Source organism: Asparagus officinalis, chromosome 6, assembly GCF_001876935.1.
Source record: "Asparagus officinalis chromosome 6, Aspof.V1, whole genome shotgun sequence".
NCBI lineage: Eukaryota > Viridiplantae > Streptophyta > Magnoliopsida > Asparagales > Asparagaceae > Asparagus > Asparagus officinalis.
Genome location: NC_033799.1, coordinates 72276551 through 72304263, shown reverse-complemented (window position 1 = coordinate 72304263; position 27713 = coordinate 72276551). Strand labels below are relative to the sequence as shown.

The 27713-nt window shown below is 38.0% G+C and overlaps 1 protein-coding gene across 2 annotated transcripts; it reads left to right on the top strand.

The window, feature by feature from the left end:
* Window positions 8317-26660, top strand: LOC109844535 (GTPase LSG1-2-like). Of its 2 annotated transcripts, XM_020413605.1 has the most exons (7): window positions 8317-8607; window positions 8708-8800; window positions 8896-8982; window positions 12760-12853; window positions 18203-18259; window positions 25246-25325; window positions 25404-26660. In XM_020413605.1, exons 1-7 carry the CDS (start codon window positions 8381-8383, stop codon window positions 26473-26475), a joined length of 1710 nt encoding a protein of 569 aa, XP_020269194.1. In that variant the 5' UTR covers window positions 8317-8380; the 3' UTR covers window positions 26476-26660. The 2 variants fall into 2 exon arrangements, with proteins under 2 accessions (XP_020269194.1, XP_020269195.1); XM_020413606.1 differs by lacking the exon at window positions 18203-18259.

The window sequence follows — 27713 nt, the reverse complement described above, 5'->3', positions numbered from 1 at the left end:
TCACACCAAACGGCATCACTAAGAACTCATAATGTCCATATCTCGTCCGAAATGCATGCTACCACATGACCATCCTGCTGAAGAACGCATCCCAATCCTCTACCTGATGCGTCGCAAAATACTTCAAAGTTTCCACTCTTATCTGGTATCGTCAAGACTGGGGCCGAAATCAATCGAGACTTTAACTCCTCAAACGCCTGCTCACAAGCGTCAGACCAGACAAATCTAATATCCTTCCTCGTAAGTCGCGTCATCGGCTCCGCGATCTTTGAGAACTCCTTGATGAAGCGACGGTAGTAACCAGCTAATCCCAGAAAGCTCTTAATGTTGACACCGACTTAGGGGTAGGCCAATCCTTCACTGCAGATACCTTCTCCGGATCCACTGATATGCCGTCTCCTGACACCACGTGTCCCAGAAACGCAATATGATCCAGCCAGAACTGGCACTTACTATACTTGGCAAATAGCCGATGCTCTCTCAAGGTCTTCAACACGTACCGCAAGTGCTCCACATGCTCCGCTTCACTCTTGGAGTATACCAGGATGTCATCAATAAAGACTTCTACAAACTTGTCCAGCACATCATAGAATACCAGATTCATCAGGTTCATGAATGTCGCTGGCGCATTAGTCACACCAAACGGCATCACTAAGAACTCATAATGTCCATATCTCGTCCGAAATGCAGTCTTGGGAACATCAGAGTCCTTGACCTTCACCTGGTGATATCCACTCCGCAGATCCAGCTTAGAAAATACTCTCGATCCTCCTAATTGGTCGAAGATATCATCAATACGGGGAAGTGGATACTTATTCTTCACTGTCACAGCATTCAACTCCCGATAGTCGATGCACATCCGCTTGGATCCATCCTTCTTACCCACAAGCAACACAGGTGCTCCCCAGGCTGATACACTGGGTCGTATCAAGCCTCTCTGCATAAGATCATCCAACTGAGTCCGAAGCTCGGCCAACTCAGCCGGAGGCATACGATAAGGAGTCTTGGAGATCGGAGCAGTTCCAGGCTTCAAATCTATGGAAAACTCAATTGCTCGATCCGGTGGTAATCCGTAAATATCATCGGGAAACACATCTTCAAATTCCTGAACTACAATTGGCTTCTCGGATTCCACTTGCATCGCAGCTAACGTCGCCTTCTTCGATCTAGCTCTGAATGCTACCACTAGTGAACTCAAATCTCGGGTGATCCGGTATCTCGAATACTACGCTCCGACGACGACAATCAATGGTGGCAAAGAACGACCCCAACCAATCCATCCCAAAAACTGCATCAAAGCTCGGCAAATCTATCACCAGAAAATCTGCGAAGAGTTCCCTCCCGCAGATGACTACAGGGCATGCTTCATAACCACTGGATGCTACTAAGACACCACTGCCAGTGTTAATATTCCAGCCCGTAGTCAAAGGAGCTATAGGAAGAGAGTGGGTATTCGCAAAGCGACGAGACAAGAAACAATGGGAGGCTCCAGAATCAAAGAGTGATAAAGCAGGAACGGAGGAAACAAGAACCTTGCCTATTATAGGAGGATGTAAATACAACTAATTTAGTATTCTTAAACATTCCTATCATAATATCAATATGTAATAAGAAAATTCATATGCAATTAAGACTAAGATAAACAATTCTTACCAGTGATAACTCGATCGTTCGCCTCAGCTTCTACGGCTGACATCATGAACGTCTGTCGCTGAGGTTGCTGCCGGTGTGCTTCCTGATAACGCTGCTGCTGTGGAGGAAGAGGCCCTGCTCGAGGATAGGATCTGTGCTGAGGCTGTGCTGCCGGGGCTGGTCGAGGCGGAGCTAGAAGAGTTGTTCGAACTGGAGGTGTGGGCAACCGGGCCTGCTGTTTCTGAGGACAGTCTCGACTGATATGATCGGGGGACCCACAGCTAAAGCATAGGTGAAGACGCCTGGGGCAATCCTGCAGAGTATGACCAGGGTAGCTGCAATAGGAACACCTCACCGAAGGTTGGCCGCGAGTCTGCACTCCCGGGCGCTGATAAGGGTGACTCTGAGGGAATGGCTGACGCTGAGAGTGCTGCTGCCTCTGTGGACCCTGCTGCTGCTGTCTCGGAGGGGGACGCTCAACATTCCGGGCCGGAGCTGCTGGTGTCCTGCTCTGAATCACGTGGGAGTCTTCAGGCTCCTTATGCACGCTCTCAATCTCCCGTGCTGCATCCAGCACCGCATCATGGGTCGCCAAAGCTCTACCTGCCAGAGCCATCCTAATGTACTTGTCTAGGCCCTTCTGGAACTGATGCCTCCTAATCGCAGGGTCTGTAACTAAGTGAGGAGCATATCGGCTCAAAGAAGAGAACTCGGCCTCGTACTCGTCGACTGATCGACTCCCCTGCTTAAGCTCGACAAATCTACGCAGGAGCTCATCTCGGGCTGACTGAGGGAAATACTTCATATTGAAGCGATCCGTGAATGTCTCCCACAGAATCGGCCTCTCTAGGTGTGTCTTCTCAGCAGCCCACCAGATTCTAGCTGTATCAGTGAGCTGGACGTCCATAAGGTCCACCCACTCTGCAGGGGCAATGCGGGTCACCGTAAGGATAGTCTCGGTAACCTTCAGGAATTCTTCTGCTGCTAGAGGTCCTTCAGCACCGGAGAAAGAAGGAGGCCGCATATACCGGAACTCTCTAACACCAGGCTCCGAGCGAGGGGGATGCTGGTGCTGAGGCTCCTGCTGCAAATGCCCAGCCAAAAACTGCTGGTTCGTCACCAACCCCTGTATCATCGTCAAAAGTTGTTGCGGATCTACTTCAGGCATCTGACCATTACCACTGGATGGGTTACCATTACTACGAGTACCCACCATAATTCTGAATGAAACGAGGATCAAAAGGAAAAATTAATGTTAAAATCAAACAATATATTGGAAAATAGGGACTAAAACATAGTTTATTAAGATAATAATATAAGAACTTAATTGTAGTCTTACGGATGGAAAATGATATGTATTTGAATCGTCCAATACATTCTTACTAGTGAGAACTCGGGACCGTGACCTGCATGGGCCACCAACAAAAACCTGTCACGCCCCGCTTCCCAAAATACACGGGGACCGGAACGTGAACAAGCCCGCGACGTATTCGATTGAGAAGAAATATTATCATCATTTTTTTTCTTTCTTCTCAATCCAATACGCTAAGCGTCAAACACATAAATCTCAATCACAGGTCCCCGATCACAATAGCAATAATAAAAAGACAATCCAGAATAAGAAATAAACATATCATCCATAGTGAATCATCCCAGACATAAATATGGGTTCATCATACCCTTACTACAACAACAGTTGCCTTCGATTACCGACGGCCTCAAGCCAGGAGCGATCAATTGTGGGATGACATGAAAAGTTTGTTCCTTCAGCCAAGTTTCTTCTGATGATGACACCGACAGCTGTCAATCGAATCCTTTTGCGTTGAGAGGCAAAAGACGGAGAGTGTCAGTCGACCAATTTTGTCAAGCGTTTCCGCTACATGGCTTATGAATCTGCAGTAGATCTATACAAGAGGAGTTATCCTGCAAATATGCCACAATAAACTCTCCATCGATGCTTGGAAGCTCTGGGGTTGAGCCGTCTACATACTTGCGGAAAGGAGTTAAAAATCTCGGCTCAGTGAACAAGCTGACATTTTCTTTAAAAAGAAAGAAAGTAGAGAGGTCAACCGACGACATCACAATTCCTTGTGAAACGCCAACTCTCGAATCCGAGGTTCCAAAAGGGCCAGTATTCTTTTGAAGATGATTGAACTCCGCCAGTATTGCGAATACCTCCTCGCTAATGACAAAATCGAGCTACCACCTATTAAAGTCAGGATGGCTGCTAAAATTGATTTAGTGGATCCAAATTACTGTTCGTACCACAGAAGGGTTCTTCATCCACTGAGATTTGCTTTGGACTCAAAAACAGCATCCAAGCCCTAAATTGACTCGGGTCTATACGACGAAAGAAAGTCGAGTAAGCACGACCATTAAAACTCCTGTGGGTACACGAGTATAACTGTTTCCCTCACTCCAAAGAGTATTACGAGTATAAACTGCTTCTCGTCATCTAATCTAAAACAATATACCTAGTTTTTGCAAAGAAAGCTGGGCGTGGATATCCATGTAACAGGAATTCCTAGAGAATCTTATATTCCTAAGAGTAACCCGGATTGAGGTTAAGCCTACTCCTCGTTATACCCAGTTTTAAAAAAGCTGGAGTCGATAATTCATGTAAACGGCAAGTTCCTGGAAGAATGTGTAAATGATAATATTCTTAGCGGATAACCCCGATTATTATGGACAGAATGATAAATACTCTAAGCTCCTATTATTATTTTCGAACACTTTTTGCTGAGATGAGATTCGTATCACTTCGTTAGATCGCAATCTTCCTCACAAAAACCATTTGGTTCAAACCGCTTTAAACGTTAGCGACGAAGCCAAAATCCCCTCTCGATTCGTTCCATGAACGAGAGGCTCCACAAATTTAAACGATCAAACCTTTAAACTGTTAGGATCGTCTTTAATTCCTATTTTGGTTCAGAACCTTCTAAACAGTTAGGACCAATCCAAAATCCCCTCTCGATTTCGTTCTCTCATGAACGGAGGTCCACAAATTAAACGATCAACTTTAAACAGTTAGGATCGTCTTAAATTCCTCATTTTTGGTCAAACCTTTTAAAACAGTTGGACCAAATCCAAATTCCCCTCTCGATTCCTTCCATGACACGAACTGAGGTCCCAACTTGAACGATCAAACCTTTAAACAGTTAGGTCGTCTCAAAATCTCATCTTGCGTCAACCTTTATACAGTTAGGACCAAACGCCAAATCCCCTCTCGATTCGTTCCGATGAACGAGAGGTTCCTATAAATTGAACGATTCAAACCTTTAAACAGTTAGCGATGTCTCAGAACTCCCACTTGGTCAAACCTTACTACAGTCGGACCAAAAACCAAATCCCCTTCGATTCTTCCATGAAGCGAGAGTCGTCCAGCTTCGATTTTGCCGCAATGTGCAAAACTATAAAAGTTAAGATTGCTTCAATGCTCAATTGATCAAACCTTACTTCAGATTCTCAATAGAAATCCATACTCAAATTTTCCTTTGCTACCAGGAATAGAATATAAATTCTCCTCTCCGATTTCGTGTTCATCTCTACCAAACAAACAACGAGACCAGGGAGATAGAATTTAAAATTCTTACCTCTCGATTTGCGGGTTTATCTCTGACCAACAAACAAGAGACAGGAGTAGATATAAAAATTCTTCCTCTTCCGATTTGGTCGGTTCATCTTTCACCACAACAAACAAGCAACCAGGGATAGAATATAAAATTCTTCTCTCCGATGTTCGGGTTTATCTCTACACAACAAACAGAGAGACAGGAGATAGACATAGTAAATTCTTTCTTCTCCCATCCGGGTTCATCTCTACAACAAACAAAGAGACCAGGAGAATAGAATATAAAATTCTTTCCTCGCCATCAATCGGCGTTTATTCTCTACCAACAAAAAGCAGGACCAGGAGATAGAATATAAAATTCTGTCCGCTCCGATTCTGGGTTCATCTTACAACAAAAAAGAGACCTGATACTCCAATAGGTGACACGAGTGTCTAAACTGTTCCCATCATCAACAGGAAGTTCTAGAGATATATTTACTTCAGAATTATCTTTAACGATAACCTGAATACGTCCAATAGGTACCATCGAGTCTAAAACTGTTTCCCTCTCATCAACAGGAAGTTTCTAGAGAATTTACTCAGAATTTCTTAAGGAATAACCTGAATACTCCAATAGCGTACATCGAGTCTAAATGTTTCCCTATCATTCAACATGGGAAGTTCTAGAAGATAATTACTCAGAATATTCTTAAGAATAACCTGAATACCTCCAATAGGTACACGATGTCTAAACTGATTTCCCATCTCATCAACAGAAGTTAAGTTTCTAGAGAATATTACTCTAGAATATTCTTAAGAATAACCTGATACCTCCCAATGGCGCTACACGAGTCTAAACTGTATTCCCACCCTCAACAGGGAAGTTTCTGGGGAGAATATTAATTCTTGATATTCTTAAGATAACCTGAGGAATTCTCAACTGGATATACCATATGCATATGGTAAATTTGCCGAATTTCACAGAGCAAGTATCAATTCAATTCAAGGATCTCGACAACGGTCAAGCGTAAACGCGACGCCGGAGAATGTTAGCTATCTACGAAGAACTGGATAGACTAACAGCAGAGCAGGTTAACATTGAGCCATTTACAACGTCCTTTCATACGATCTATTCGCAAGCATTGAAGGGATCCTAAGTAAATCGTATCTTATCCAAGTATCCCATGCTCCTCTATCAAAAGAATGAGTCTGGAATACTTTGGAGGGGTATCTGTAGGCGTCAAAAAATGCTAATAGATATCCCAAGCATAGAGAAGATCACTCAAAATATTCACTAAGAAAGATTTCAATACTTTTTTGGAATAAATCAAAACAATATGAACTGTCTCGCCAGGAAGAGTCTTTGCTGTCTCGCACGCGGCAGACAGTCCTGCTGTCTCGCCAGCGATACAGTTCCTTGCTGTCTCGCCAGCGAGACAGTGTTGAAATAGTCAAAACACATTTGTAACTGCCCTACGCGTGTCCATTAACTACCAAGGGACGTGGGAAACATCATAGGGCAAAATCACGTGATAACTGTCAAAATAACGGAGTTTGAAACGTGAGAGAACAGTTACAGCGAGAAACTACCATTTCCGAGACAGCATTTACTGTCTCGCTGAGCCGAGACAGCAAATTTACTCGTCTCGCGGGTTAAGACAGCAAACGCATGTCTCGCCAGCGAGACAGTAAACAACCTGTTTCGCCGTACTGACTTCTCGATTGTTAAGTTTTGCAGTTACTGACCCTTGAGACTATAAATACCCCCCTAGGGGTCACTTTCTGACGCAGATCGAGCATTTGTTAGGGCATTCCAGAGCAGAAGAGAGCAGAGATTTGAGTTTTTCTGCAACGCCTTGAATTAAGCTCGACTTGATTTTAAGAAGAACGACTATCTTACTTCGATAGATATCGTTTCAATTTCTACTTCGATAACGAAGTTAGAATCATAAGCCCCCCTCTTCACGATCTGTGAATCGGCGGTCACGACCAAAGCGTTCCCGGCACAGCAAGTCCACGAAAACGAAAATGATAGACGATTTTCGTGTTTGTTTCTCAAGAGTTTAATTTTTGTTTTTGTTGTGTAGAAAAAGTCTTATAAAAAGATTATTCTTTCGAATTTGTTGTAATCGAACAAAGTTATAATGAATTCCACAGCAGCGACTTTTGAAACCCAAACAATGGGGTAGGGAGAGATGAGAGATGAGAGAGAGAAAGACAGAGAGATCAACCGATGAGAGGAAAACACAGGGAAAAAATACCCCTTAAAATATAATTTAAAAATACAAAAAATTAAATCAATAATTATTAAAAATTTATGATCAAAATAATAATACTAATAACAATACACATAATAAATAATTAACTATTAATTTAAAAGTTTTACCGAAATAATTAAATTTATAATTTAGCAAAACTATTAAAATAATACAATACAGTATTTTAAATCGTAGAAAATTCTAGGAAAAATTGGGGAAATTACAAATACTCTTTTAGAAAAAAAATAATATTTAATATTTAAATACCAGAAAATTATTTAAACCCGTATTAGAAATTTACGGTCATTACAAAAAGTTACCCTCCCTTCCCCTCACCCCCATTACCCTCAATCCAAACAAGCCTTTAGGAGGTGAAGTTAATTCACCCTAGTTCTCCTTGGTTCACCCTCTAATACTATAAAATTTGTTACCCCCCAAATTGGGGTGTAACCAAGAGGAAGGGAACTCCCTTCCCTTCCCTTCCCTTCCCTTCCATTCTCTTCTCTCAGTTTCCCTTAACTTCCCTTCACCCCCTACAAATCCAAACAGGCCTTTAGAGTATCTCCAACAGCTTCCTCATTTCTCACTTTTGGAGAATTTAGTTAGGTTTTTGGTCCAACAGATTCCTCATCCCATTCCCCAAAATAGGGATGGAAGAGAAAAAATGTGGAAGCTTCCCCAAATCTGCAGCATTCTCTAAATTTTTGAAGGAAAAAAAGAGATTCTTCAAAATAGAGAAACTGTTGGAGTTGGTGTAAAAATTAGTCGAAGAATATGACTTTTGTTTCCCCATTTTAAAGAAAATTTTGGAGAAACGGTTGGAGACGGTAAACTCCCAAACACACCATTATAGTAAACTCCCAAACACACCAAAAATCTCGCCCTCTCTCTTCCTCCTCCGAAAAAAGAAGGAAAAACAAAAAAAATCCTTAAAAAAAAAATGGGAGGGAGCAAGAACAAATCCCAAGGATTAGGTCGAGCTCTGATCCGCCATCACAATCAACAAGTCCAGCAATCCAAGGAGCGGAGCAAATCCCTGCGTCAGCAGAGTCGGGTTCTCGAGTCCATCACCGACGTCACCGACATCGACGCCGTCTTAGAGCGGGCCGAGGAGGCCGACCGCCTTTACTCTGCTGACAACCCCGCCCCCAATCTCCTCATCAACCTGTAAGTCCCTTTTTTTTTCATTGAAATTTGTTTTAGTTAGAAATGGAGTAAGATTACAGGTTAGTACCCCTGAACTCTTGATTGGTTTTGAGATTGTTAGGGATTCGGATGGGGGGACGTCGGCTGATGAGAGGAGGAGGCTGCAAAGGGAAGAGGAAGCTCTGCATGCTGGGAGCCTTCGAGTTCCTCGCAGGTTTGCTGCTTTTATTTTGATTTACGGTGTGATTTGTAGCTTCTTTTAAGTTTATAAAGTTTTGATTTTGGTTGTTGCTGTCTTTACCTGTTCAGGCCGCCATGGAATGCCAGGATGTCGCTCGAGGAGCTTGACACTAATGAGAGGCGAGAGTTTTTAGTGTGGCGCCGAAATCTTGCAAAGTAAGTTTTATCCCCTCCCCCTCTTTTCAAATGACTATGTGTAGTGAACTAGCGGGAAATTTTGGTGTATAATTCTATACAAATTGGTGATGAATTGCCAAGAGCAGGAAGTACCAGCTCCTCGGATTATGAAATTACGGGCATGATCGTACTATGAAATTATCTTTTGTTAGTTTAGCCTTGGATGTCGAGGAAATGTTTATTTCAGGTAGTAAAAGTTCTTTCTTTAGGAAGTTCTGTTCTGATGCCCTTATGTGGTAGTCATCTAGTCGGGGAGGAAGAGGATCTCTTTTTAGAAAGAGCTCAACTCTTGGGATGCAAGTCTGTTCGATGACTTCTCTTCTTGGTATGCTACGTGAATTTTATGTGTGATATGGTTAGGTAATCGGATGTCTTTATCCATCGGTAAATTGTCGAGAACTTTCTTGTTTCGATGTGAGCTATATGTGTTGATTTGATCTCGTTGGATGTATTAAATTGTAGGCTTACTATCACCACTTCTGGCTGTGAAATTTATCAGCTTTGATTCATAAGAAAAGTGATGTTTTTTTTCTTTTCTTAGGTCTCTAAAAGTTCTAAAAAATGTCTTTATTATTGTCTTATTTGAATGGAACAAAACTACTAGACCTTTTGTTCTGTTTACTGTTTCTCACCTTTTGGCCTTTATATGTGAGCGGATTCTACTTTCGTTTTTTCTGATAAACATTATTAGATTATGGATATTGTATAACTAATATAATTTTTTGAATTTACTCAGAAGAATGTAGCCAACATCTGTATGATGACTGATCTCCAATTCATATCGTTTTCAAATGTTATATGTACTAGGATCATATTGCTTGTTAATGTTATGTATTTATATTATTTTAAATATAACACGAGGAAGCATTTTGTTTTCTCATGGCTCTATGTACTAGTTCGAGACTTCTAATTGCATGTTACGTTTAACTTTTATGGCTTTAAACAAAACATGAAGATTCATTGCAACAGTCTCTATTTTTCAATTCTTCTGCATTAGTTGCCAACTTAATAAACCTTATTTTATACACCATGACCAATGTTTTTCATGTATTTTTTAAACGAGACTTGAGGAGAATGAAGCTTGACCTTATTCCTTTGCTGACGAATCTTGATTTCTGGAGGCAACTTCTCTAACAATAAGTTTAATGATGTAGATGGTTTGATAATGTAGCTTACGAAGAGTCAAGAGAAGAAACATGGAAGAAGAGAGATAGTAAGGTCTCATTCTCAAAGAACAGCTCAAATCATTCTCATCCTCTACTTTCCTTCATGCTATTCACCCTTTTTCAAGGCATTACTTTCTGAGAGAGAAGATAAACTTAATAGAACTCTTTATCTTAATCCAAAGAAGCTGAAACTAATCCTAAAATTAGAACGAAAACCTAAATAGTATACAGACGTTCTTTTCACATGAGTTGTAATTGCTAAGTAGTAACTTAAATCTTATTCCTCTAAGATCTGAACCAAATATTCTACTTAATCCAAAATTAACCTTTGCTATTAATAAAATCTGATACCGTAATAAGTCCTAATTGCTTAATGGAATACTAGCTAAAACTACATCAATTTTCTTCCTATGCAGAAATTTCTCCCTTGAGATGTGTCCTCGGCACTCTGCTTCCGTACTCTATTGCAGAATCTTGATAACCTGATGATAAAAGCCAACAAATGTTCTTCTGATTATGGGAAGATGCTAAAAGAACTCCAGTGATAGCTGTGGATTAATAGAAATAAAATAAATCTCTAGACCCTAACTTGCTAGTTGTAAGCACCAAGAGTAAAGTGTGAACTCACAAACTCTTCATTAGGAAGATCTCAACTTGTATGACACTTAATACAGTTGAAACGTGGATCCATAAGAGATACAGGTACTGGATAGTGGATACGCAGTCTCAGAACAACATAGGGGACACACATGTACGTATCTGGTCATATGATATATGTTTATGTGTATGTATAATATGTTTATGTGTACTTGTATGTTAAAGTTACAATAGATTGTTCTAGTTAATTTAGAAACTTCTGTATAATGTAAGAAAGTTTTATACAAGAAATATATTATAGTTTGTAACTTGAAAAAGATAGAAAATTTGTTTAATGCAACTCTTAACTAAATATTGAATGGTATTTTCCTCTTTATGTGATCAAAGACCCTTGCAGGAAGTGGTTGAGCTGGTTTATTTGTATCTGTCATTGTACACCTCAATGAGTTTGTTCAGTTTGGCATCAGACATGGTGAAATTTGCAAGAGGATCATGTTGGTTGATACCACTCTAATCTATGACTATTAATAAAGAAAAGCTATCCTTTTGGTTCTAACTATTGGTCTATACCCCTATGTGAGTCACAAATTCAAATAGTTCCAAGAAATGTCCTCAACAATTTGTACTACATTCGAACTAATGGAAAGGGCAAGCATGGAAAATCCAAAATGACCCTTGAACTGCCCACTACTTAATAAGTACCCCACTTTTCACATTCCTAGCCATTCCAAGTTCTTATTGATATTTGTCACCGATAACCTCTGTTCACTAATGAACAATGTTGGCATTTTCTCACCCATGAAACCCACTGATGCAAATGCAAAATAGAGGCAGAATGATCTGTGATTGAATCAACAGAGCAAAGAAATTAAAACCTTAGATAATGAAAAGATGAATAAGGTGAGTCATGATTAATTGTCATGGATGCAACACGTTTGTTTGGGATAACTTCTTCATGCTTATTTAATTTTACAGAACAAGTAAAGTTGTGGATACAGTCAGGTTTATGGGCATCTTGTTTGAAATTTGAAAAGTAAGCTAACACAGCAGATGTGCAAATTCACATCTTCGTCATGCATATATGTTTGATAGTAGTTAAACACTTTTTACTTGGTAGCGACCACGTTCATGTTATGCTTGAATAATATTTGGCTAAAGTGAATTAACTCAAAATATGTCGTCTAGGAAAAAAAAATTGTGTTATAATGCATTATTAATTTCTTAATTGTTACACATTCGTATCAATTTTGGCAATAAATTTTTTACACGTCTATTTATATTATCGTCAATTATTACGTTTGTTGCTAACAGTTTTTTTCTACAAATCCATTACCTTGTCATGCACACATCGCGTGCATTGGGAGTACAAGTATAGCTTATGGATGAGAGAAAACAAAGAGAAGAAACAGTGACAAGAAAGATATCAAGGCCTAAGTCTTGACAAAGTTACTAAATTGATATTCATTCTCTACTTCATACTGTTTAAACCTATTTAAAGATGTTACATCTTAATATATTAGGTAAAATGGGATAAAACTTTATCTAATCAATACCAACTCAGGATTAAGAAAAAATGAAACATAAATTAAGAACAAATTTACTGTTCATATGAACTGTTTTTCCCTTTAAATAACGACTACACTTATGCATGACAAAATATTCCACCTAATCTGCAACTATAAACTATAAATAGATCCTAGTAATAAAGTCTTAGCTAACCTTTTGCAACATGATTAGGTGATTGTGAGTTGTCATTGACTATTAGTTTACGCATCTACAATTCCTTTTTTTTTGGGGTGTGGGGGATATTTGCTAGATGGTTTTATTCTCTTTTCCAATCCTTATGAAATATTCTGGAGATCTCTTTTTTGTGATTCTTTATGTTTGTCTTCAATTCTTCATTAACTTGTTAAGTAGAGTAACTGCAGAACTTTTATATTTGTTAGCTGAATGTTTACTGTGTATGCTTCTCATAATGTCTTTTTATCTACAGACTTGAGGAGAATGAGAACCTTGTCCTTACTCCTTTTGAGAAGAACCTGGATATTTGGCGACAACTTTGGCGAGTGCTTGAAAGAAGTGACCTAGTAAGTTTTGTCCTTCTAAAGTTTTTGCACTGTTGGAGTGTTGGGTTATAGTTTTTTGAGTTCAGTCTCATGAAGTTTTGCCAAGTAAAAGTTTTAACATGTATATCATCTAATTTGATTACCACTATTCGTAATTTAATATTCTTCTAGTTTGTATATCTTTTTTGTCAATCCCACTGAAAGAACAGTTGGGGATAGAAAGGTTCATTTCAGGAGCTGCTAAGTTTGCTAAGTTTTCTGTGTCAATACATTAATTTGTTTATTTTAATCATAGAAAAAGAGAATTTTCTCCTTCCATATCATGCCTATTAGCTGTCAATTAAAGTGCAAAAACCTTTGGCAGAAGCTTCTTAGCGATGATTTCGTTATGAACCTTTCTGGAGCTACACGGTTTGTAGTCTGTACTTTTCGCTGGCAAATATCAGAAAGAAGCCTTAACATTATAGCAGTTCCTCTCTACAATCATGTCGTATACTTACTCCTTGTTTACTTTCCAAGTTAATTTATGTTTCATTGATTTTAGTTGTTCTGCTAATGTTTTTTGGCTTTTTGCTTGTTACAAAACTATTTCCCCTCTGATTTTAGTTGTTAAACATCTTAAGTATAGGTTATGCATAAATTACCCAATAGCTTTTCACTTGGACTAGTGTGGGCTCTTGTTGGTAAGTTACAACTTCTCTATTTTCTCTCCTAGGGTAGCTTGAATCTTTTTTCTAGGTTCGGAAACCATGTCTGCCTGTTAAAAATATATTCTAGTTTTTGGACGAAATATATTTATTTCACCAACATTAGCTATATAGATGAATTGGCACAACAACAAGAACAATACAGCAAGGAAGCCAGTATCCCAAATCATTTTATTAATGGATCAGATCAGATACACATAAAAGGAAAAAAAAAGATAAATTACTTTTTTTCCTTCCTCTCGTGTCAATTATATTCTTTGAAAATTGGCAATTTTCTTAAGTACAGGCAAACAAATCTCTCATCTTTATTGCATTTGACTATCTCGTTAAACACCGAGGACATAATTAGAGGCAGGCTTGATCTTCAGACATTATCCTGTTTGATGTGCGCCTAAGAACATGTTTAGCAAGTGGCCAAAGTGGCTTATAAGCCACAAAATGTGGCCTACAAGCCATTTTGACATGTTTGGCAAATAGCTTACTTTGGCTTATACGGTAACATAAAATAAGCTCAGGTATTCAGCTTATTTTTTGGTGGCTTATAAGCCACAAGGGTTGACAGTATAAAAAGACCAATATACCCCTCATCATTTCACAAAATTCCAAGCCCCATTTATCTCTCTCCAATCCTATTGAATGCTTTTTGGTCATTTTGATGACAATGATGACTTTGATGACAATGATGACTTATAAGCCCCTTGTTTGCCAAACACTATTGAAAATGGATTATAATCCACTAAATTTACCAAACACTTTGGCTTATAAAACTAATCAGCTTATAATCCAATTATGGATTATAAGCCACGTGGAATATAATCCAAAGTTGCCAATCACGCTCTAAATAATTTCTCTGTGTATTTTATGTTGTGCCCATATTGAATGAAACAAGTAAATTCCTCTGTTGCAGAACCAACTTATATATCACATTATATGGTTGTGGCACAACTGAATATGCTAATACTCAATGGACTTAAAAAGTTCAAACGCTGTCAGAAATAACATGAATACACAGATTGTATTGTGTGCTCCTGTCCTCCATGCTATAGTATCTTTTACACGCTTCATTTATGACTAATCTTTTTGTGCTTAGGAGTCATACATTATTATATGGCTAGATATTGTAATCAACTACTTTTGTTAAGCAACTGATTTTATAAAGAGGAGAGTATACACATCAGCAGTGTTTTCAATGCGCGAGGTGCAAAGTTAGTTTATGCACACATGCGCAAGGTGCAATGCAATGCACGTGCCTGAGTGAAGCAAGGCGCACTCCAGACCACAAAAATTTTGAAGATATACAACATGCATGTAAAAATATATTTGTGAAATTTCGCATAAAAGATATCAAGGACTCAAGATAAATAAACTATATACAACCAAATCACAAGATAAAGTTTTAATCATCGAAGCAAATCAAGTTGTCTATCAAAACAAAGCAACTAAGCCACTAGAACACTTAAGGAGTTCACTAACATCAAAGCAAAACAAACAATCTAATAAAACACAAATAAGTAGCAAATTAATAGTCTAATGACTCTAATCATCATCATTAACATCATCATCATCCCCTTCAAGGGAAATATATTCCTCTTCAATCTCATCATCATTAAACTCATCTTCATCTTCCGACTCTGAAACCGGCTCTCTCCTCCTTAATGATGAACTACTACCATTCGAAGATCCTCGAAATCTACTAGTCGATCTTAGATATCTAGCATCATATTCTTCAGCTCCCATCGCATCTCTTACGACACCATATGTAAGGTCGTCCTTGCCCTCCACTAAGTCATTCTCTGTATTTTCATATGCACCGAACTGCCCTAACAACCACTCGTTGCTTTCATCTATATCAGCAACTTAATCGGATCGATAGAATCTCTGCAGTCAAATCTCTTCTTTAAAGCTTGCTTGTACTTGCAGTAAACTAGATCTTGCAGCCTTTTATAATCCAATCTATTCCTCTTCTTTGTGTGTATCTGTAATTTATACGAATCAATCAAATCAATATCTATATCTTTAAGAAAATTCAATCTATTTTGTTGAATAAAATAAAACTAATCATATTTGCTCAAAAGTACTCTAATTTTTTCACAGCCAGAGGAGCTACAAGTAAAGCTGAGGACTCTAATAACAAACTTCTGCAACTCTGGTGCTGATGCACCATAAGACTCCCACCAATCAGCTGTCAATTAAATAGAGTGTGGTTAGAAGTGTATTTCCTATAGAAATCTAGTCAATTGAGGGTTAATATTATGGATATTTACTTGAAGATTTTTTCTTTCTGTTTCTCTTAAGTCTTAACTATCTCCATACCAAAAAGATCCTCAGCATGCCTGTATATATCTAACTGTCTATCAATCTTGTCTTTGTCTTGTGTGGGCACCATCTTCTTAATGACTGGATAAAAACCTTTCATGACTTCATCGCCTTGGATGTTTGGATGGTCATAGAAAAATGCAGGATTAAGGTAATACGCTACAACATGCAAACGCCGATGAAACTGATCCTTCCATCTCTTATGAATGATATCAAATATCTCAGAATATTTTGTTGAATCGTCAATAAAGGCTCTAGCAATAGCCTCCTTAGCTCTATCCATTGCCTCATAAATGAATCCATAGCAAGCTTCTTGTCACCATCAACAAGTTTCAGAACACCAACATTAGGAGCCGTGAGCTTGAGAATACAAACAATGTTATTCCAAAAAGATGGCATATGACCTATCCTTTCAGCTAATTTGTCGTTTGAATCTCTTGTCCATTTACTTTGCCTCCATTGCTCCAAATTAAACATCTTATTGAGGTTATTTTATTGTTTATGGATGCTTGACAAAGTCATAAGTGATGTGGCAAATCATGTGACTGCATGCCTAAGATGCTCTCTGCCGTTAGTTTCACCTCTCATCAGCTTCAAAACCCATGCATATGAATAGATGAATCATGTCAACTCCATAGCTTGACTCAAGGTTAACTTCACAGATGATAGTTTACCAATATCCTTCAGCATGAGATTGATACAATCAGCAACACATGGAGTACAATATAAATGTGGATACTCTTTTTTCAATTCCGCTACTATAATAAAAAAGAAAGATCAATATTAGAGCATCCTCACATATGCCGCCATTTGTGATCTTATTACAAAATATGCACTTGTGTCCATTGGAGTTCTCATTATCGACTAGTGAAGTGTATTTTCACGTAGGATCTTGTCTTCTACCACTACCCGTTGATGAAGACATGTTTATACCACAAGGTCCAAAACACAAAATTTTCTATTAATCACATGCATTATGCAACGAGATATTTTCAATTTTCAACAGTCATGTATTTTGTAATTTGTATTGTTAATTTAGTATTAAAAAATAAGCAATTAGATCATAGCCTCATTACCATAAATCTGTATAATGATGAGTGACATTTACTAAAATGTAGAGATTTACTAAAACAAAGTTAATAAACATAAAATTAAACAATTAGCTTCAATGAGACGTGTCACCGTCACATACTACCAAGTAGTCGATGATCTCAAAATATGCAAATAAACCACCCAAGCCTGAACTTGTGAGAGTAGCCAGCAGTAAATAACAAGTTAGGGAGATCCATTCAACCTAAGAAAAAAAGGAAAAACAGAGCAGCAGCCAGCAGCAAACAAAAACTAGGGGTCGACTCAACCAAAAAAAAAACAAATAAAGAAAAATGGAAGAGAACCAAGAAGAAAACAGCAGCCAGAAGCAAAAAACAAAACAAAACAATGGAAGAAAAAAAAAAGAATGAAGCAACATCCAGCAAAATAAAACAAAACAATGGAAGAAAAAAAAAGGAAGCAACAGCAATAAAAAAATAGAAGAGGAAGAAAAACTTGAAAGAAATGACGGAGAACATACCTCACTAGAGGGGAATCCCTCACAGCAGCCCTTGAGAAGAGATGGAAAGGAGAAGCCAGACGCAACCCTTGAGAGGAAACATAAGTGAAAAGAAGTGGCTTTGAACCCTAAACTCAGATTTGACATCTTGGATAAGGTTACATTTGAATCAGGTTTAAGTGAACATTGGGTCCATACCCAATAAATATAGCTCAAACGCCTCAAGATCTGAGGCTCTCGCCTCGTTCAAAGCGCGAAGTGCTTGCGGGGTGAGGTGAGACGCTTGCCCCACGCAAGCACAACGCCCCGCACCCAAGGCGGGGTGTTGTTCCACTGTCCCGCAATGCCTTGCACCCGTGGCGCGCGCTGAAAACGCCTTTAAAAACATTTACATTAGTATCTTATGCGGTCATATGAACATATGCTGCCATCATAGTCTCATAGATTCATAGATGAAATGAGGTCTTGGAACTGGTGTGAACAAAGACTTTCACTTGCATTTATGGCTGATTTTTTTTCTTGTTTATTTATAGCACTAAGGGCATTAGCCTCATGCCTTTTTTAATTTTAATGAATGAACCTTGTTCAAGGTTGCATACATGAACTTTATTGATCTTTGAATTATCTTTGGACTTCTAATTTGACATCTCCTCATTCTTTAATGAGGATTGTAATTCTATGTTTTGTGTTGCATAAGTGGACTTCACTTTATTGAACTTTGAATAATCTTTGAACTTCTAATAAACACCTTCCTCGTCCTTTAGTGAAGATTCTAATTCAGTGTTGTATTTTCTCTAGTTGGTGATGGTTGTTGATGCTAGGGACCCATTGTTTTACCGGTGTCCTGATCTTGAGGTATGTGCTTATTTTGAAAGTTCATGAAGTTTTTTTTCTCTTCTTGTTTTCTACCTTTCTTGAGAAACTAGCAAACCCTCCCCCTGCATGCCCCGCTTAACGTGGGAAGAGTCCATACTCTAACTGAAAAATTGAGAAACCAATTTCTCTAAAATAACTTCATTTCAATAGTCGTAAATGTCAAAAAAGTAAATTTAACGTTCACGAAAAAGTTAACAGAGTTCAACGAGTTTGATAATAGATGTGATATACATTGTTTGTAACAAGGTTACAGAACGCGCTAGGCCCCTAGGTGTTGGACCCAACACCTAGAGCTAAGCCTAGGCGGGGCCTAGGCATTTTCCTCTTTTTTAGTTTTTAATTACAATTACTGATAGTAAAAGCTAATGTTATAGAAAGCTCGGGCGCCGAACTGACACTTGGGCATATTTCTTAATTAGAGAAGGTTTTGCTGAAGGTCAGAAGAGATAGTGGAGGTGTTCATAGTTGGAGGCTAGAGGAGTTTGAAAGAGGTTGGAGGACGTGGAGACTGCAATGAAGGAAATCACGATCAATGCCTAAAAGGTGCAATCCATGTAGGCATGCCTATGTGCTGCTTAGGCTAGGCAGGCAGCTGAGCCACCGCCTAAACCTAGGTGTACACCCAGGTTGGCTAGGCGGAGGCTTTTTGAAATAATAGTTTGTAACAACCGTTAAATTTAGAAGCACTGGGATTATGATTCATAATAAACAGACATCCAGGTTATCCGGACACTTCATCTAGCCTCCCATATTTGTGTACGTACATTCCGTATCTATGTCCGTGTCGGACACTCCTTGAACACTTGTTGAATATGTACATACATTTATGTAGATGTGTACTCAATTTTATAACACACATTTTAGTTTAAAAAGCTTGTGATACACTTCTTGTACGTATATTTTACACTTCACCTCAAATTTATGTAACTCATTGGACTTAGAACAGGATTGTCTTAGCACATACCTAGTTCATAAATATGATTTTAAAGGGTTGTTTCGGTATCTAGCTCAAAAACAAGCATTATTTCAATTTATAATCTACTCAATAATAGAGACGTAAAAATGGTATAAGTATTTTAGATCTCATAACATGTGAATGGAAAGCAATATCGATCTCATATAGATTATTAATTTTGACATATATGTAATTATGTATATAGTCGTGGCCCATGTTCCAATAATCCTAACTTTTATAATTTTTCCGTGTCCTATTTCCGCACCCGTGTCCGTATCCATGCGACATAGACAAACATATATACATATAGAACAATAGAGAATCTAATCAAAGTCTGCTTAAAAGGCATACTGTCTAATCAAAATATAAAGTATCTAGAACTATTAATATTTACATAGCAAAAGGGGAAGCAAGCAAGTATGAATTGTTGATGGTGGACAGCCTTTACCGGGATTCTTCAGTAGAGTCGGCTTCAGAAGCAATATTATGTTTGATTTTATTGCAAGCGGTAGAACCAGCTCCTTTGTCAGAGCATGTGTATGAGTTAGTACTTTTTAGAAGGGTCTCAACTGTGTTGTGCACTAGGGTGCTCTAGGCAACCAATCCAAGGTAACTTACTATGTATTGCCTTCAAGCTGGAGTTGTGATTTGCAAAATCATGGTGAAAGACAAACTTGAATTTGTTTCTGTGAGCTTTGGTTATAATAAGGTTGTGTATTTTGAACAGCTTATTGTCCTAAAATCATATGAAATTGGTCTATTTTAGCTCTTTAAATTTGCATATTTTATTTCTATCTCAATTTTTTTTTTCATTTGACGTTAACAAAGGTCGAAACTATAATATTTAGAAGTATACCCTAATTACAGTTGCTCAAGTTTTGGAGCAGGGACATGGAGAATTTCCTCAAGGTCATGGTTAAAAATTAGCAAGTTAAGCTATCAGTATCATCCTTGACATCACTTGTGATATTGTACCTCAATGTTGTTTTCCCTTGATGATTGGCACATAGAGAAAATAATACAAAGAATTTTCATGCACATATTGCAAAAGGAAAGAAGCAGTTGAAAGCACTTGAAAAACTGATGACATTCGTTTCACACGACTCTTAGAAAACAAGAGATTGACAACCCAAGTGAAGAGAATTACTATAATGCGTATGCTTAATAGAAAATTCCAAAGACTAAAATTGTAATGCTCCACATAAAAATAGTGGCAGTGATTTGTTTGTGTTTACATTATACATAACAAAATCTCAAGTTCAAGAATCTAAAGAAGCAAATCAAAAAAGATACTACAATTTCTATCGGGGAATTGAATTTAACTCCCAACATTCTTTTGATAATGTAGAATAACCTTGAAGACAAACTTAAAGAACCTGATCAATCTATTCATACTCAAAAACTAAAAAAATAAAAATAAAAATGAAACTACATCTGCATCAAAACAGAAGCTATCAGATGCATATAACAAATTTGATCATATATGAATTCTACTAATTTAAATACCATTACTTATGGATGTAACCTTGAATTAATTTGTGCAATATTTTTCATAAATTTCACCCAAAAAGTATGCTCAAAGTAGATTTCGTAGGTAAATAGAATTTAAATAGTCACTTACTAAGATAAATCTTTAAACCTCTATGTGGAGTAGTCATTCTAGTTAGAATTTTCTAACCACTTAATACGTACTCTTGGAGGATTAGTGCTAATTATCTCTACTTAATTCACAGTCTTGCCTAAAACAGAATCTAAGTAGAAAGCTTGTTGAACATATCATTGTTATCGAGGCGCACGCCCCTGGCGCGGGGCGCTGCGGGCTGGGACAATTGCCACGCACACGCCGGGCGCGGCGCGCGCCTCCCTTGTGCCTCACGCGCGGCGCGCGCCTCGTGTGCGCTTGACACCTGCGTCATGTAATAGACTCTTTCTTCTGTTTTTTAAAAATAATTTACATATTACATATTTACATCATGTAATAGATTTTTTCTTGTTAGTTGCTAATCCATTCTCCATCTTTTCATGTTTAACCTATAAAAAGGAAACAATAATTAGTAATTTAGTATACTTGTTTGCTAATTGTAACTTCCTTCTCTAATTAGCATGCTAACTAAAAAATTATGAACATGTAAATATGTAATTGTTAGCTCCCTCCATTCTCCATCTTTTCATGCTAACTAGCAAATAACAATTAAGAATGCTAACTAGAAATTATGAACAATCATGTTTTATTAATCACTTAATTGTTACTTAAAAATACATATATCATATTTTAAATGAAAATGCATATTTCTTATTTGTTACTTGCTTGTTTTGTTTCATAGACTTTTGCTTTTGTTGGAGATTATCTTGCATTGTGATTTGTGGAAACTTATGAACTTATCTATGTTATGCATGCTAATTAAGACTCTTTCGTGATTTAGTAGGTAAAATTATATTTCTTGGTCTTTTTATGTGACAATTTATAAACATGTTGCTTATATATTTTTTTTTGTTTTATGTTGGAAAATATTAGTTTGAGTTGTGCGCCTTAATTCAGTGAGACGCGCGCATCATTGTGCGCCTTGCGCATGGTGCGCGTAAGGGGCCGCCTTGCGCCTCGATAACAATGCAACATATCAACTAATGTTTTGTTTAGTTTTCAATCGTAACTTTTAGTTTTCTTTCTATCCATTCTCAAAGTAGTTCTATATCAAACTTTCATATATGTTTCTCTCTAGAAAGTAAAAATCTAACAATGCACTGATATGAAAAGTGTTAAGCATTATAGAGTTGAGTCTACATCATCCTCAGTGCATAATTTAAAAAGCATCAAATCATTTAATATTTTGTGTGAAACCAAATTACTTACCGAATTTTTGTTAACAAAACCCATAATTATGTAAATTTAGTTATAAAGCAAAGCATGATGAAAAGAGATTACGGTCTTACTCATATTTTAGGAATTTAATAAATTTTATATGTCATGTCAAGTTATAGATGTTGGCAGAGAGGAGGGGGTGAATAGCGTTGCCTTGAAAACAATATTATTTTTAAAAAGTTTTGCAACTAAATAAGCGGAAACAAATAATCAACCAAACATTCAAACTCAAGCACAATAACTTTTACATGGTTCAGCACGATGCCTACATCCACAGAACCTACATCCACGAATTTCAGAGCAGTGAAATCGATCCGCTATCTAAGAAAGTATCGAACTCCCAAGTTCGTCCAAGCTATTACACCCAATCCTATCTGATGTCACCAATGTGTAAAGTTAATACAACTTTTAGATACTCACACCCAATCTATCCCACAACTAAGAATCCCAACGAGATCACTTATTCTTAACCCTGATCTACTAGTTTACAATTCAAATTGAAAGGTATTAAGTTGAAAATATGTCCCTAAACAATTGAGTTGATCTTTTGGAGATGATGTTGATGGCAATGCGAAGATCTCCTCTGAGTTGTAGCATGGACGTCGTCTTCAAACCTTCAAGAGATCTATAAGAAGAAAGGCTCTGAGAATAAACTTCCGATGAAGTATCCTAGCTCCAATCTTTTTTTCTCAAATTCTAAATATAATTTTCTGCAATTAGACTTCTCTTCTGATCAGGAAAATAACCCTTGAAGCCCTTACAAAGAATTATAAACTACAAACAAACGACTCAAATTACATCTCAAAAATCCAAATGTATTTGCCCAAACACGCGAACCGGCCTATTGAGATTCAGCTAGGCGGCTAAAATTAGCTTAGCCACTTGATTTAGACAAGGTTGCTGATAGCGGATCGCGGCGCGTCGCGGCGAGGGACCGCTAAGGCTATATCGGGCTATTGCGACGAAATCGCGGCAAATAGCGCATAGTCAAATAGCGGTCAAATTTAAATATATTTAAATATCCTAAATAATAAGAAAATTCATAAAAAAATCTAAAAATTCAATTAGTTATAAATTTCTTGTATTATCAATAAATAACAATTAATAAGCTTGTTGTATGAATAAAACTATGAAGAAATTCAAGAAATATAGTATCATAATATGTGTGATAGCGGGTTTAGCGGGTTTAGCCGCTTTTAACAACAAAAATCCGCTTTTAACCGCGAAAATCCGTTTGTAACCGCGAAAACCCGCTTTTAACCCGCTAAAATCCACTTTTACGCGCTATTCAAATGAATAGCGGATTTTTCCGCTTAAGCCAACCGCGAAACCCCTACGCGTAGCGCTGAAGGGCCGCGACCGCTATTTGCGCCGCTATAGCCCCGCTATTGGCCGCTATTTACAATACTGGATTTAGAGTCCAGCCGTCTCTGACAGAAAAACTGAGAAACCATCCTCTGTCTTGATAATATCAGCTAGCTCATTCTTTTGACTAGCTGATTTGATTTCTTTAAGCCGCTTGCTTCAAATGACCAGCCGACTAATGTCCCTCTTCAGCCTTGTGCATGTTTTCAGCTTTCTTTTGCATGTTTTTAGATATCTGTTTTTTTATGGCCAGACGACTGTTTTTGCTACTGTTGCTACTACTCAATTTTGCATAACACCATGTTCTTGCCATTCTTCTCTTATCATGACTTCATATACATGGTTAGGAGTAATTAAACACTTTCATAACCTACACTCTTCATCTCCAAAGATCATCAAATACATAAACGTTTGTTATTAATCAAATCGAGTTGATTGTGTGATCAACATCCAACAGTAGATTTTTTTTTGAGAATAAAACATCCGACAACAGATACCCTTTGAATTTAGATCATTTTCTCCTGAAAATATGTACACCCAAAAAAGCCAAGACATATGTACACTATGATACGCATAAATTGCTCAAAAGCAAAAGCCATCACTAGAGACTGATTTACAGCTAATCTCTAATGGTTGACATGTTCAGATTCACACTCCAAGTCAACATCTATTGGTTCGACCTCCTCAAGTTCCGATTCCAAGTCAATCTCTATTGTTTCAACCTCTTCAGGCTCTATTTATGAGTTAATCTCTATTGGTTTGATCTCTTGGGGTCCCGACTTGAGTCAATTTCTATGGTTCTCTGTTTTCTATTCCTCTGGCTCCATGTCTCGTATATCTCTAGCATCTTCTGAAGTCCAATGGGCCTACCATTCATCCACAAGAATCCTATTGTCTTCCAGATCATTGATGATTGCTATTTGTTCCCTGCTTCTTTCTTAATTACATGATCAGGGTAAGGATCAAGGCCTTTAGTGCCTCGCATGTAAAAGTCGTCTTGTGCTATGTTGTAATCAAACCAATTATTAGCCATATCCTCATCCATAAAAGAGTTAGGTAAATCCACATGTAAATGGTCTAGTTTTTGGCGATAGGCCAAAATCACGTTAGGATCTATCTCGTTCGAGGACTATGTTAATAAACCCTTAGAATCATGTGTCCTATAACTCTTGACGGGAATCTGAGGAATAATCTACATCCTCTTCAATTTGAGTCTTATTCTCGGTTGAATCTTCCGTTCTTATGATGAGACCACTGATCAGTACCAAGGACATAAGTTTCAAAGAGTCACTACTAGCACCAATAGTAACCATCAAGAAAGCTAAGTACACAATTTGTTTTTATGTAGATTACATTTAATACTTATAAATCAACTGTGTTTTGATTTTTTTTGTAAAACTTATAAGGGGCTGAACAAGAAAAGTAAGCCTCTTGAATAAAAGGAACATAAATTTCAATATGATTGGAGTATTATGCAATAATGTGTTGCTTTTAACACCCAAAGTTCAAATGATTGCTGCTGGTGTTTTCCTGAAAGCTCATGCACTGTGTAAGCAACTAGAAATGAGAAATGCATGTCAACTCTACCAATAGCTTGGCACCTCCATTTTGTATAGAGTTACTTAGAGTGACTAAGACTATATAATCTGACAGAACTATGCTCATATGCATGTGCTTGATCATGACCCCAAAGAATTATAGCGACATAACATATTTATTGGTGATCTTATGTTGCCAACTAAGTCTTGGCATTTCATGAGTAAAAGGACTATCTTTGATGTGCAGGCATATGCACGTGAAATTGATGAGCACAAGAAAACTTTGCTTCTTGTTAATAAGGCTGATCTTTTGCCATTAACTGTGAGGTAAGTGGTAATAATCATCTTTCAACTTTCATAAAATTTCTGTTTGAAACAAATTAATACTAAATCTTTGATCTTCAGACAAAAATGGGCAAACTACTTCGACGCTCATGGAATTCTCTTTCTATTTTGGTCTGCGAAAGCTGCCTCCGCTTCTCTCGAAGGCAAATCATTGATCAGCTTAAATGAATCTCCTGGTAGTGAAGTTGCAGATACGAAGATCTATGGCAGAGACGAGCTCTTGGCTCGATTACAAGCCGAAGCAGAGGCAATTGCATCCCTTAGAAAGGTTCCAAACAAAAATGAAACTCATGGAAGCAGTTCTTCAGCATCGAAGCACGTAGTTGTGGGCTTCGTTGGCTACCCTAATGTAGGAAAGAGCTCAACGATTAACGCTTTGGTTGGCGGAAAGAGGACGGGAGTCACCTCGACCCCTGGAAAAACAAAGCACTTCCAAACGCTCATCATATCCGATGAGCTGATGCTCTGTGACTGCCCGGGTCTAGTCTTCCCTTCATTTTCCAGCTCCAGATACGAAATGATCGCGTCAGGAGTGCTGCCTATAGACCGAATGACTGAGCACAGAGAAGCTGTTCAAGTTGTAGCAAACCGAGTCCCACGACAAATCCTCGAGAATGTATATCACATCACTTTGCCAAAGCCAAAAGCTTATGAATCACAAACAAGGCCACCATCGGCTTCAGAGCTTCTGAGAACTTACTGTTCATCTCGTGGGCATGTAAGCTCTAGTGGTCTCCCTGATGAAACAAGGGCAGCTCGTCAAATTTTGAAAGATTTCATCGACGGGAAGATTCCACACTATGAACTGCCCCCAGGAACAATCAATGATGAACTGGGAAATGAATCGGATGCAAGCGATTCAGACGAGGAAGTACTAGAGGAACCGAGCTTGGATCAGGCGTTGGATGATCTCGAGTCCTTTGAGTTGTCTGGTGGAGTGTTGGGCAAAACTGCTGCTAGAGCTAAGAAGAAGAATGTGGGGGAAAGTTACAAGCATCATAAGAAGCCACTGAGGAAGAAAGATAGATCGTGGAGAGTTGGGAATGATAATGGTGATGGGATGCCTATAGTAAGAGTGTTTCAGAAGCCTGCTGTTAATTTCGATGCCATAAAAGCTTCCAATTTGAACTGAGGACTGTCAATTAAAATTGTGTATCGTTTGATAAAAGGTGACTTGTTTCTGGTACCATCTGTGGCTTGTTAAGCTGTTTCAATGATGTACAGTATGTGATCATGGTATTATTGTCTTCCTGGCCATTGTAATTGGGGTTTTTACGTTAAAATCACATTTACTTTTATCAAAATTGTTGCCTACCACATTTTGAAGTTTTTTTTAAATGAATATCACGTTGACTTGCGAACATGTTTGTAATGTTACGCATATTTGCGTTTTCAGCCAAAAAAAAACATGTGAAATGACAAAAATATCATGATCCCAAACACATGAAAAGGAATTTTTTTAAGTTTCAGTCCTCAAATGTTTCCTCTTTTGAAATCAGACCTCAAAATCATCATATTTTGAAATTAGTGTCGTAGCCATCTTTGACCGACCGACGTCATCCCGGTTGGAGAGAGTTGTAGGGAGGCGGATTTGTCGATCTTTTGCACCTTGCCTAGGGTTTCAAGGTGGTATTTTCTTGGATTGGAGGGGGAGGCAAGATTGAATGGAGATGAGGTTAGGAGGCAAGATTGAATGGAGATGAGGTTAGGGTTTGGGGGAAGATTGGAGTTTTTTTTTCTTTTTTTGGATTGGAAGGAGGGATGAGGATTGAGGGGAGATGAGGTTAAGGTTTGGGGATTGGGTCAGGGTTTGGGGAGTTGGGTAAAGAGATTCGTGGTTGTTTGAGAGAGAGGGAGGGGGAGAGAGAGAGAGATACTTGAGGGACTAATTCAAAATATGGATGACTAATATTGAAAAACCCCTTAAATTTATAATTAATTAGGACATAAGTACAAAGCACATGCCTTGGTTAGGGGTAAAATGGTCAGTTCACGTGTTTTTTCTTGCTAAAAATGCAAATAGGTGTGATATTGCAAACATATTGGCAAGTAAATGTGATATTGATAAATAAACAAAAAAAAACTATTAAAGATGAAAAGTAGCAATTTTAATAAAAGTAAGGGAAAAATGTGTCCAGGCCCCAAAAACAGAAACTTCATGTGCTGCAGCCCCTCCTAGTTTACCCCATGTGGTTCAGCCCCTTGAAGTGTGACATTTTGTGCTGCAGCCCTTTTTTTAACAATTATTACATGCCAGCTAAGATAAAATCCCCAAAATAACATTATCACCTCTCCTCAATCCTTCAAACCCAGTTCTCTCTCTCTCTCTCTCTCTCTCTCTCTCTCTCTCTCTCTCCTCTCTCTTTAAAA